The 13,105-nt window shown below is 52.2% G+C and overlaps 1 protein-coding gene across 5 annotated transcripts in view; it reads left to right on the forward strand.

Moving 5' to 3' along the window:
* The window catches only part of Mapkap1 (mitogen-activated protein kinase associated protein 1), a 230,844-nt gene extending 219,598 nt beyond the window's left edge, over window positions 1–11,246 (forward strand). For all 5 annotated transcript variants that reach the window (XM_005382456.2, XM_005382455.2, XM_013513217.1 and 2 more), the window contains 2 exons: window positions 6,746–6,843; window positions 10,718–11,246. In XM_005382456.2, the coding sequence (XP_005382513.1) occupies window positions 6,746–6,843; window positions 10,718–10,843 (224 nt within the window). In that variant the 3' untranslated portion in view covers window positions 10,844–11,246. The remainder of the gene's footprint in view (window positions 1–6,745; window positions 6,844–10,717) is intronic.
* The last annotated feature ends 1,859 nt before the right edge of the window (window positions 11,247–13,105 follow it).

Raw genomic sequence — 13,105 nt, forward strand, 5'->3', positions numbered from 1 at the left:
TCTCCATAATTCAGTGAACCAGTATTTTCCAGACAATGTTACAAATCAAGCAAGGGGGAAGACCTATTCAACGAGTGAGACCAACCAATAGATTTGGATATAACAGTATAAGAGACTTAGTAATGAGGTTTTAGACTTCATAATGCAACTGCTCTTTAAGAAAACCGCCATTCATGGAGTTTGGTGTTGTGTCAAAGAAGAATATTAAAATACGCCTCCTGGGCTAGGGATGTGACTCAGTGCTTGCCTAGGCTGTGTGAGGCCCTGAGCTTGATCCCCAGCACTGCAGATAGAAATAGGGACAAAAGTATGTCTCTGTGAGGTCGGCTTTTCTTCACATAGTTCAGTTAACAGTGTATCACAACAGGTCAGATGTAAAGGCAGGTAGATCGTCCAACTGTGTTCTTTTAAGCCAAGTATCAGAGATTTCAAAAATATAGAAATAATGTCACTCCTTCTAAAGTTTTGTGTGGGAAAATAAAAGAGTTTTTCCATTTTAGAATGTTGTTTATGTTAATTTATGTATTAGGGTTCTCAGAGGAATAGAATCAATAGAAAATACAGTGGTGAGCCGGGCGTGGTGGTGCACGCCTGTAATCCCAGTACTCGGGAGGCTGAGGCAGGAGGATCGTTGCGAGTTCGAGGCCAGCCTGGGCTACAAAGTGAGCTCAAGGTCAGCCTGAACTGCGTAGCGAGACCCTGTCTCAAAAAAAGACAAAAAAAAAAAAAGAAAGAAAATACAGTGGTACCTCGGTTCACAAACTTAATTCTTTCCACGACTCTGGTCACAAACTCCATTGGACAAGAAGCGAATCAAATTCAAAGGCTGGGTTCAGTGCTGACCTTGTGAAGACATTTGATTTGGTTCTCGTCCAGTTTAGTTTGCAACCAGACCGTGGAGAGAATTAAGTTCGTGAACTGAGGTACCACTGTATACGTATTTACACAGGGGTTTCTGAGCCAGGCTCACAGGATCAGGGGCCAGAGTACCCCCCTGGCTACGTGCATTGCAGAGCCAGAGGATGCAGTAGCTGCTCAACCAAGAAAGTGGAAGCTGCAGAGCAAGGACCAAGTCCAAGTCGAAAGCCCTGGCAGCTCGCTGGAGAGTCCCAGCGTGAAGAAAGTCACAGGAAACAGATTGACTGGAGAAGTGGACTTAACCGTGTGACTGTGGCTCCATGGAAACTCAGGACAGCAGCAACTTGAAGGAGAATCAGAAGCGGCTGAGAAGCCTCTGCTAGAGCTCTCAACATTGAGGGCATGGGGACCTTAGCAGGAGTGTTTTCAGTAAATTAGAGGAAGAAGGGAAATCACATTGCCATGGGAGATTTTATAATTAGACAGACTTAATTATGTTTATAGGAAGGACCCAAAGAGTGAGAAGAGCAAGTTGGAAAGATGCAGGCAGAAGTGTAAGTAGGTCAGATACAGCCCCGCTCTAAAGGTCAAAGAGGTCACACAGTGCCTGGGTGTGATCACCTCCACAGTTCTCAGGCCTTAAATTACACCGAAGTGAAGCTTTCTGCTGGCAGCTCGGGACTGCTGCTTACCGTGGGGACCCAACCTGAGACCAGAGACTCCATCCCAGCCTCCTGGAAATGGGAGAAAGGATAGCCTTGCCCAAAACTGTGTTCGCAGCCATTTCCCCCAAGAAGTCCAGTGAGAGTTCTCTGCCCCCTGCCAGACCAGAGGGACCAGAATCCTCCCAAGTTTTAAAAAATATCCATGCCTAGCTGTGTGCAGTAGCACATGCCTTTAATCTCATCTATTCAGGAAGCTGAGGCAGGAAGATCAAGTTTGAGCCTGGCCTGCATAACTTAGGAGATTCTGTCTCAAAATGAAGAAAAACATTAGAAAAAGCCTCCATCTCTGATACAGAGAAACTGAAAGAGAACCCAAGGCCTCAGAACTGTCCTTAGGAGCCTTCTTTATAATGCTGTCAGTTTCATGATAACCCGGATGCCAGCAGAGTTGGTATAAACCGCACTATGCGTCTACTTAAATGCACCCATTGAAAGGGATGGTCATGGAGACTGTGTTCCTTCAGAGAGAGAGGGCTATCAGAAAACGTTAGTTTTCTTTTAAAGCTCGAGTTTAATACACAGTCGAGTTTAATATACAGTATAATATAATACTCGAGTTTAATATACAGTATATATAAATTATACAGTTCGTAACCATATGAAAATGTGAGGATGGCCAAAAAGTGACCACGAATGCCACCGTGCCAGGGTGTTGGGGTTGTGCAGTGGAATGTGGAGGATTTTTCCTTTGTCGTCTGAATTTCTAGTTATTTTTAACATTATTTTATAATTTTTAATTGAAAAGAGAAAAGAATTCTCCTCTGGTCTTCTTGGCAAGTGGTGCCACTGAGGGGCTCAGCCAAAGGCGGCTGCAGCCTCGATTTGGAAGCCCCAGCCGTGGCCAGCAAGGTCGCCGCCCATCTTGTAGCAAGAGCAGCCTTTCGAGGAGGGCCGCTCCCCAGCGCTGGCCCGAGGAGCCTGTTTTCTCAGCACAGCCTCTTGCTTCAGCTAAACTGCATAATGCAGAAGATAAATTACAGCACAAAAGCTCAAACGTCTCCACTCCTGACATTTGTGCCGCTAATTAGTTTCTGCTCGGTGTTACATCCCATCTTCTCTGGTTTACTTTGAAAAAAGACCCATAAGTGTAAATACATTTTTACATAGCCAGATTTCCACTTCAGTATTCAGAAGCAGATGTATGGTTTGTCTTCCCTGAGTGCGTCACCAGTGTTCAGGCGCCACTTACACCACTGCATTTCACTTCACTCCCGCAGCATGGCACAAGCAAGTCTGTTGAGAGAAGACCCAGATAAAAACAAAACCGTTAACGTACATGAGCATTTCATCCTCAGGTATCAGTGCCATCATAGTGGTACGAGTTACCACCACGCATGGAGTTCGTACCATGCACAGGCACATGGGTGAAACACGTGTGTGCGCACGCATGAGATGACCGGCAGAGACTGCCTCCTTACAGCTGGCAACCTGGGACCCCGGGGGGACAGGCCGTTGCCCCAGCCCAGGCAGGCTTCCATCCCAGGTCATCTCCAGGCCTGTGCTTTTCCCTTGGCTGTTGTCTTAATTTCCAAATGGAATTCAGTAGTCCAGGGACGATGATCTGACCTAACTTGAGGATCTGATGTATAACTTCTGAGCCGACATCTTCACAAAGCCCATGTACTCCTGTGGTTTACTCCTTTCCTGTGAAATTTCTGGCATTCTTTGAATTTTCAAGGGTAACCACCGCCTGCCTCCCCTGCGTGCCACAGGACCGATGCCCTGGTGGGCTGCGCTGCGGTCCCCGCCCTCTCTTCATCCCCTCCCAGGGAAGCCTTGAGGTGGTAACAGGCATTACCTGCTCTGTTCAGTCAGTGTTCAAATGCCTTGGTTTCTTCTTCCCAGACGCTTTTTGTAAAAATTTACCATGTAGCATAAATTGCTTATGTTTACTGACAGATTTATTTCCAGCATGAGGTCAATTAACTTGTAACACATGAATATATAGGTTTGGGGCTGGATGAAATTACACAATTAACTTGTTACACTTGAATATATATAGGTCTGGGGCTGGATGGAATTATACAAGTGTGAATTCTGATGATTAGCTGTCACTCCGTGGTGACGGTGTCCCCAAGTCCTGCCAGTGTTCCTTTGTCTCTGGCTCTCAGATCCATCCAGTTCTCAGCATCCGTTCTGTACTTGTCCAGCTCAACGTCTCCAGCTGTCCCCTGGCCAACTGGCGTGGTTGTCCTGCCTCGGGGCTCTGGGGACCCAGAAGGAACAGCCTGAAACGCAGTGCACCCACTTCACTGCCAGCGGTCCAGCAGCAGGCGAGCCCAGGCGCTCCGGGTCCCACGTGCCCGTCGCCCCCCCTGTGCCCAGCACAGAGGGGCCTGGTCTATCGGGCTCCTGCAGACCCAGTTTCTTGTGCTTTGTCCTTGCCCTGTCCACTTCGCTCTTTGTACCCACACCCAGCCAACTCCCTTCCGCCTCCAAGGTGACTCAGGTGTCAGCCCTTCCTGTCCCCACAGCTGCCCTCCTCCTGCTCCTCCTCCACTCTCATGTCCCCATCCCTTGCACTTACCTGTGCTCCTGGCAGAGCCTGAACTGACAAAATCTGCCCTCTTAGCCCCCCAGCAAGACAGCCTGGAATGAGAGAAAGCTCCAGAAAAAACTCTTGGAGAAAAGGGAAAAAATCCTCTCCCTCAGAAATGGGTCACCCTGTGCCCTGTGGCCCAGCATGGCAGGAAACATGGCAGCTGCCCCGGCCCGAGGAAGACACCTTGCTCATGGCTGTTGGTGGGGCTGTCGCCAGCCACCTCTCGGTTGGCGGTTATGGTGGCGCTGTGATTGTCGCAGAGCAAACAGCCTGGCAGGGGTGCTCTCGTGAGGAGTGCTTCCCACCCACTTTCCTCCTCCGGGCGCTGGAATACACGGCAAAGTAGGGTGGGGCTCGGGCCCGCAGCCTTGAGGAGGCCGGGGGTGGTTCCTTCCTTGCCTTTCGTGGTGCCGTGGTGCACGGGGCGCGCAGACGCCCCTCGGTGAGCTGCAGGCGACAGGCTCCACAGCGCTGCGGCCCCACTGGGCCCCTGGGCCCACACGCGCGCTTGTCACACGTGCCACATACAGATGTGACTGCCCAAAGTGCGAGGTGTTTTTAATGGTGCCTCAGATTTTCAGGCAAAACATACCGCCCACATCTTGAGGGTTTGTTTTGTCAGTGATGAGCGGGAGCAGGTGGTGTAGACCGTGCATGAGATCACTTATCAGAGTGGTCAGTGAACCCCGAAGCTCAGGTCTGCGGGCCTCCCCAAGACCTTCTGGTCCTTTCTAGCCCCGGGCCCTGGTGTCTGTGCCTGTCACGGGCCAGGTGTCAGCAGCAAGGCCTCCCGAGGCTGGGGTGTCTCTGTTCGTCCTTCACGGCCATGTGTCCTTCATAGATGGCGCTGCTGGGTCACAGCATGACCAACAAAGGTACCTGCATTGTTTTTTCCTGTGGCTGCCGCACCAGCAAGACCGCGGTGCTGGGACGGGCCCTGTGAAGATGACTGCACCCATGCACAGATGCCTCTGGTCAAGGAAGATTTGCTTCCTTATCAGAAATAAGTAATTCATATATTAACGGAGTGGTTAGTTTCCAGTCAGAATTCTAACATTGTAAAGCCACAATTTAGAGCAGGCTAAATTTGTCAAGTGACTGAAAGTGAGGTTTTTCAGAAATTATTAGCTAATTTTTTTCAATATAGGATTTATAGTCACAATTAGTATATTGTAATGATGTTTCCAGGATAAAATAGCAGCTCAACTTTTCTGGTCACAAATGTACAACATATATCAGTTTATTTTTGGAGCTCTGAAAAATTAGCTACTGTAAATATAGTCCCCAAGAAGATTTCTCCCGGAAAGAGGTGAACTTACAGTAATCTGGGTGATATATTATTAATTAATAACTATGACCAGCCACTGCTTCAATTAAGAGGACATCGGATGAAGAGGCCAACTGGATTTTAATCTGCAGGCCGTGGGCTCTGTCACAGCGGCTGGGGAGTCTGTTTGTGCACGCTTGCGAGCCCTGGGGTAGACGTGGGCCCAGGGCCCCACAGTCCAGGCAGCTTTCGGACTTTGACCGTTGTCCTTCTTGGGCAGTGCCAGTGATGGAGACCAGCTTCACAACAGCTGCAGAAGAATTTTGTGGCTGCTGGGGTCTCCCAGCGCCACATGTGCTTGTGAGCTGGGGGAGCGTCTCATTCAGCCAAAGCCCCTCATCGTAGCTTCCGTCCCGGTGCCAGCCAGGCAGGTGCCATCGCTGTCTCAGTCTATGTCACTGCTCGATATTCCTACACAAGAAGTGTAGACCTGGCTGCAGTGTGGCTGAGCACGAGGCAGGTCTTGACACGCCACTTGCAGCATGACAGGTACACACAGGAGGGGCCTGCAGAGTGTAGCGTGAAGACGCACCTGGGGCAGCACCAGGCAAGCCGGGTCACCGAGAGTGGGCTGGGCTTTTCTGTACAAGTTGGTGGGAGAGGACACCCCAGCTGGGGCCTGTGGTCTGTGGAGGCAGTAGGGTGACATGAAAGTGGACCAAGAGGCTGTCCGAGGAGGGATAGTGCCACTCTGAAAGGGTTGACAGAGAACAGGAATAAATTTGGATCTGGGTCAAGTTTATATCAGAAGACCAGACCCGTGGGTTCAATCTGTTTCTCTAGGTGCTGGCACCCCACCCTGATCTTTCCAGGGTAGAAATGACCCAGGCATCCGGAGCAGCTTTCATGTGGGGCCCCAAGGCCAGGGTGCCCTCCGGGCAGGACTCGGCACCTGCAGGAGCCAGGCTGTGGAGGGCCTCCGTGAGCGCTTGGCTGTGGCCCTGCCCTTCCATGGCTCATGTATTGGACTTTAAGTGCTGTTTTATTTTTAGAGTAATCATTTGGGGTTAATTGGCCTTCTACCTTAAAAATACCTCCTTTTCCATGTAATTATCCTACAGAAGCAGCTCCATAAAGCCTTCTACCATGGCACTCTCCTGAACAAACTCTGAGGTGGAGTGCGGCCCAACTAGCCATTTGATCTTTACTTTTTACTGTCCGTTTAATACCCCGCCTGTGATGAGGACTCCAGAAAGAGTGCCTGCCGCCCCGCCTCCACCTGCATCCACTTGAGTCAGAGGAGTGGGAACCTTCCTTGCAAGGAACTCACCAGCACTGCCTCTCTCTTTCCAGGTCACGCAATATTTAAACTCACATATCTAAGCAATCACGACTATAAACACCTCTACTTTGAATCCGATGCTGCTACCGTCAATGAAATTGTGCTCAAGGTAAGTTCCTTGCCCCAAGGACAGGGTGCATGGGTCTGGTTGTCGCAGGCTGGCTGCAGCACCTTCATCTCCAGCACCAGACCTGCATGCAGGTTTGCAGAGGAGGAGCCGTACTGCTTCCTGGTGGCCCAGCTGATGAGCTCCCTGGCCCAGGTCACGCAGCCTGGGTCAGCAGCTCTGCCAAAGCAGGACCCCCTGAGGGACCCCCTGCCCAGGGAGCAGGACCCACTCCCTCTCCCCCTACCCAGTAGTCCCGGCTCTTGCTGTTTATTCTTTGCATGCACCATTCGTTTTCCTCCACCCATGCCAGGAGCTCCTTGAGGCTCCTGGAGTAGACTTGGAGGAAATGATGGTTCCAGAGACACCTCTGTTGTGCTCCAGGTGATTTTCTTACCTGTTCAAAATGTACCCAACTTGAGCTTAGCTTACCAAACCTCAATAACCCTCATAGCGTCCTCCATGGTCCAACCTGTTGCTTAGGGTACCATGGCGACAGACCAGTCCTGTCCCCGGAGAGCTCCACCTCTGTCAAGGGAGACAGAATGAAACCACTCTCAGGGTGTTAATAGCCTCAGAGCTGCTGCATGGGTGTGGAAGGGGTGGGGCTGAGCACAGACTCCCGCCGTACTGTGAGGGTGGAGGTAGGGCAGCCCGGCCCGCTGCACCTCGCAGGGCAAGGTTGGTGAGAGCATCTCTGTCGGGCAGAGCGGCTGCCTGATTTCAGGCCCCGCAGGACCTAGGACGGCTGTTTGCAAGGAGCACCGGTGCTCCCCAGGCTGCAGTGCAAGCCTGCACTCCTGCGTCTTCCGTAGGCCAGATCTCAGGTAGTTCGATCAATGGGAGGGCGGCACTAGTCTGGCTGAGGAGGAGCTGGGTCGACCCCTAGTTGGACGACACAAGCTAGTCACATCACCTCCCTCAGGGTGACCTCACCACCACCACCACCAAAAAGCCACTGAGGTGAAACTCAGACGAGGTGCTAAGCCTCCCTAGGGCGTGCTTCGTTCTCTTCCGAGAGAGAAGTCACCAAGCAATAATAAAAGCAGCTGAGACGCACAGGCCCTGGGCTAAAAGCTTCACCTGTCCCCTCGCGTTGAATCTTCACAACTGTGAGACAGGCCTGTGAAACTGTCCCATTTCCTAGGTGAAAATGAGGCTCAGGAAGTAAAAACAAAACAGCTTAGCCGGGGTGGTGATTCTGCTGAGTCAGCAGTGCCAGAACGTGACCCCAGGCCTGCAGGTTCCTCATCCCCCACGTCTGTGTAGCCTGAAGGAACTGAGTGGGAGATTGCAGGCAGCGCAGTCGCTTTACAGGCGCATTTTGAGACAGAGTCCCCATGGCTGCAAAAGGTCTTCCGAAGTGACAGGTGAGAATTCAAAGGAGGGAGCTACTAAGGATGGGTGGGGCCCGGACAGGAGTGTCGTGGTCACGGCACAGAAGGTGGGGCTTTGCCAGTGACCCTGACTGAGCCCCCTCGGACCAGGCAAGAGGATCGCCTGCCCACCAGGAGAACTGGCCAGCGCCGAGCCGAGAGTTGTCCGCCAGATCATCACAAAACAGCCCTAAGAACTTGTTGGGGAAGTAGGTAAAGAAATATTCCAGTACCCGTCAGGGGCTGGACTTATTTTTATAGCCAGCATTAAAATATTCAAGACTTGAGAAGGATTCTAGTAAAATTATAATCCTGTGTTTGACATCAAAATAATTTTCACAACAGCAGATTGATGACAGAAACACAGGTTTATGACTTCAATATGAGACTCTGGAAGATCAAGTGCAAAGAAATCATTTTACAGGACCAAATGCTCCTTTGGAGCAGATGCTCTCTGCAAAATCCCTGAGGCCTGTCGCCTCCCCTGGAATGTCTGTTTTCATATCAAACTGTTTGTAGAAATACTACATCATACGAGAGACTCCAGGAGGGGTGCAGCGTGCCCAGGCCTGATTTACTCGGAGCTAATGATCGTGGTCCTGATGGGAGATTGAATTTCGCTTCCCTAACTCTGATTTTCATAGTGCTTTAAATACTGAGCCTCAGCCACCTTCCCCGCAGGGCGAGGCCAGTGTCTGTGCACTGCACAGCAGCTCCAGGAGACTGAGGCCAGCCTGCACCCAGCAGAGGCCCTGCAGGCTCAGTCTCAGACTCAGGAACCTCGTGTCAGAGGAGAGCAGTAGGCTCAAGTTAAAAGGAAGAAATCAGAGCCAGGGGTGGTGTCAGAACAGCTGTTATGAACAGGCAGCCTCCATCAAATTATTTTCTCTCGTCTTTCTCCCATATAGAAATATAAATCTCTCCCAGTTTCTTGTTGCCAGCTATATGTGACATTTTATATGCCTGGCCCACTGCTCTGCAGTGCAGACATTATTGTCCCCATTTTATAGATGAGGAGATAGAGGCCCAAGACTACAGAGCTTGAAAAGGGGGAGCCTGCGCTGGAGGCAGCCAAGGAGCCCCAGGCTTGCTCACCCACCGGGGTGCAGTTGAGCCATGCTGTGTGTGGTCCCCAATTCTGCAGGCTCAGAGATGAATCTCCAAGGAATCACTGGGCTCCTCAGATCGGGTTCTCCTGGTGATGGAGTGACGGAAGCCGCAGCTTTATTGACCATGAAAACTCCCTATATTTTTATGCCTTAAGCTGTAAAATGCATTGAAAGTGAAACACTCTATAGTGCATAAAATTGTGCAAGTTTTAAGCCACAGCATATTAACCAGCTAATGGCAGACCAAAGGGCGTTTTTATCTTTTGATTATTACATTAATCTTCCATTAAAATTATCTATGTGATTATCACAAAGCCCTGAAGATAATAAATTTAGGAAATAGTTGGCTTGTTAAGGATCATTTTAAAATGCTTTTGTCAAATTATATGTGCCAAAAATACACAGAAAACACTAGGTTGGCTGAAAGTGCAAACACTCTGATCCAAAGCTTGCTTTTATTAAGAAAGATAAAACCCCCGATTTCCACACACTGTCTGCGTTGTCCCAGACTGTCCCCCGGCCCCGTGGTCCTCATGATTTATTGCTCTCAGCTGGTAGCTTGGCGAGGCAGTGGCCGAGCGTGTCAGGCCTTCTGTGCCCACACAGCCGCCTTCACCGCCTGCTGCTGGCGACGAGCAGAGCAGAAAGTTTGAGGACGGTGTCAGCACCTCGGCCGCTGTGTTGTCCTGCGCTGTCCCCTCGAGAGCTCCATCCCTGCTCAGTTGTAGAGCCCCTCCTGGAGCACCGGACACGTGGCCTCAGAGTGAAACTAGCCATCTGAGGGGTGGGGAACGTATTCACGCAAAACCCCAGGTGGAGGGCAACGGGCGCCAAGGAGAGCTGTGGCTGGGGGTGCTGCATGGGGTGGGAGCAGCGCGTGTAGCCTTGGGACCTCTCCGGGGTGTGTGAAAGCAGCAGCACAGCCATACTTTTGCCAGACTCCTGGGTGAGCTCAGCCTCTGGGGCCCTCTGTCTCTGCATCTCACCCTCCTGCCTGTCCGGGAGCCCCAGCCACTGGCTTGCTTGTGAGCACTAAGGACACGTGCACCGGAAGCCCTGTCGGGGCTGGTAGGCTTGGGGTTTCATCTCTGATGTTGCCGTTCTTCCAGTGCAGAGGGTGGTGTTCGGGAAGGTCGTGAGGCCGGGCTCCCAGGCAGGCAGGGCACAGAGCGAGGAGGTCCCGCAGCCCACTGGGAGGCCTCGCGCGACAGGGAGGGGCCTGGCCCCACCCCTCTCCAAGCAAGGCCCACCAGCCTCGTGTCATCCAGGACAAAGCAGGATATCCCAACCTGCCAGGCCACCCTGGTGCCTGGGACTCTGGCCGTGACTGCACCTGGCCCAGGGCGAGCAGCACGTGCTGGCAAGTGACAGGTGTGTCCTCTTGCTTTCTAGGTTAACTACATCCTGGAATCACGAGCAAGCACTGCCCGGGCTGACTATTTTGCTCAGAAACAAAGAAAACTGAACAGACGTACAAGCTTCAGCTTCCAGAAGGAGAAGAAATCAGGGCAGCAGTGACACTGGCCTCCACCATCAACCTGTCGTCACAGCTCAGAGCCCGCCTGCCAGGGCCAGGTGGCCTTAGAGCCCACCCTGCGTCCTGCAGTGCCCAGGGGAGCCAGCCCTGGGCTCAGAGCAGAGGGCTGGGGCGCCGTGGGGAAGACGTGCGGGTGGGGGCGCCTAGGCCGGTGTGCAGGGGACCTGACTCAGGACTGCAGTGGCTTTGAGTAGCGACCTGCAGGGGCCAGGCCACCCCCGAGGAGCTGCGGGCCACCTGGCCGTCTCCACTGCCCGAGGACCCTGCCCGAGGCTGTACATAGCCACGCCGGACATTTCCTTGCAATTTGATCCAATTTCTTAAAGAACAAAAGTGTACATTTCTTTTTCTTTCTTTCATTTTAATAAACAGGTGTACTCTTTACCATGGTTGGCATGATGGACCATTCTTTGGGGCGGAGGATTGATTATGTTATTCCCTTTAAAATCTGTTCCTATATTGAACAGGCAGATTGGAAAGGCTCTGGTTCGATTTCGCAGAAGAAATGTTTAGGGCTTAGTCAATAGTTTTAACTATGCCATTTGTTTAAATGAGTGCATTTGCTTCAAGGTAGTGCCGCACTGAAAGGGACGAGGACCTGGCGCTGTGTGTCAGGCTGTGTCCTTCTCCCCGTAGAGCCCCTCGCTCCTCGATGGCCCAGCACCTCCGGCTTCACAGATGGGAGGACGGGGGTGACAGCTGCGCTTCAGGTCATGCCCGGCCGGCCAGCGAGGTCTTTCCCGTCTCTCCACAGCAAGTGTAAGTTTCAGCCAACAGACCCCCACGTGGCTTCCCCGGCCTGGGGGTCTCAGCTCCGCAGCCCCTGCGGGACCCGGCTCCAGCCGGCCTCCCGCCCCGCGCATGCCCAGTGTGAGCCAGCAGGAGGCTGCTGTCCACTGTCGCAGCGAGAGGAAGCGGAAGGCGCCGCGTCCCGGCGTCCTGTTCAACGCTGGGAAAGATGTGGGGCCGGCGCCCCTGACACCACACCTCTGGCCACACCAGATGCCTCTGGACCTCGCCAAGGTCCCTCCCACGGTGACGTCCTTGTGTACTGTCCCCAACCAGGGCCAAGGGCCAGATGTCTCTCTGAGGACTTGCATTTAAAACATTTTTTAAATCGTTGTACAGGAAGAGATGTGTCTGAGCAGCATCTCGAAGTCAAGTGTATTTCTTCGCACAGGGATCGTTTTAATGAATTCCTCTTTCATTCCCCCCTTAGTTCATCCAGCAGGAGCTCCCTTTTCAAATGTCTTCCACTCCTACCCTCCAGAAACAAAGGAAATATTATTTGTAGCTTGCTATCTGTATTTGAATTTTTAGCAATTTTATATTTAGATACCTTTGAAAAATGTAAATGACTAATTTGGTCATTAAATCTTGTGACATTCAATATTAAAATGCTATTAAAATAAATGTCATATAAACACTTCCTTTGGTATTTTGCTTTGAGTTCCTGAAGTGTTGAGTCCCTGCTGCCGAAGGCTGACTCCACGATGCGTCTCCCGGGCTGACGCGAGCCGGGGGTCGGTGCCCAGCACCTCTGAGCTGCGCCGAAGTTACGGGGGCAGCGCTGACATTATCACCTCCTCCGACTACCGCATCAGCCATTGCTTACTGTGAATACAGCACAGTTTGCACCAAACATGTCCAGCTGAAGCAGTAACTTCCGCTTTGTAACCACTCCTGGGTCAGACACCAAAATGTTACGTTCATTTGTTCCCTCAGCCTCTCTTTCCACTTGACACCCAGATTTTTTTTAATTTATTTACTATTATTATTAGTTTTTCTTATGTATGTGGTGCTGGGGATCGAACCCAGGGCCTTGTGCATGCAAGGCAAGAGCTCTACCACTGAGCCACATCCCCAGCCCCCGACACCCAGATTTTTAAAGCAAGGCCCTGAGCGCAGGGACAAGCATCTGCATCCCCAGCGCCAGGCGTGCGGAGCCCGAGCTCCGCGAGTCCCAGCTAAGCTGAAGCGCCCTGCCGCCCGGCTTCCCAGCGGGTCTCCCAGCCTGGTGCCAGGTGGACGCTGCTCATGGTGCCAAAACCAGTGTCGTGCTTGTTCACGACTCAAAGCGACCCCTCGGGGGGCCTGCTGCGTCCGGGCAGTGGTCTGTGCTCCCTCGGGCAGCCTGGCCAGTCCCGGCACCACTCTCGTTTTGGAGGCGAGGACAGGGGGCTGGGCTCCCGCGCGGGCCCGGGACACCGCGTGCGTGACTGGCACCACACCCCTGCTCTTCC

The sequence above is a fragment of the Chinchilla lanigera genome, unplaced genomic scaffold (genome assembly GCF_000276665.1).
Source record: "Chinchilla lanigera isolate Chin_1 unplaced genomic scaffold, ChiLan1.0 scaffold00018, whole genome shotgun sequence".
In the NCBI taxonomy this organism is placed as follows: domain Eukaryota; kingdom Metazoa; phylum Chordata; class Mammalia; order Rodentia; family Chinchillidae; genus Chinchilla; species Chinchilla lanigera.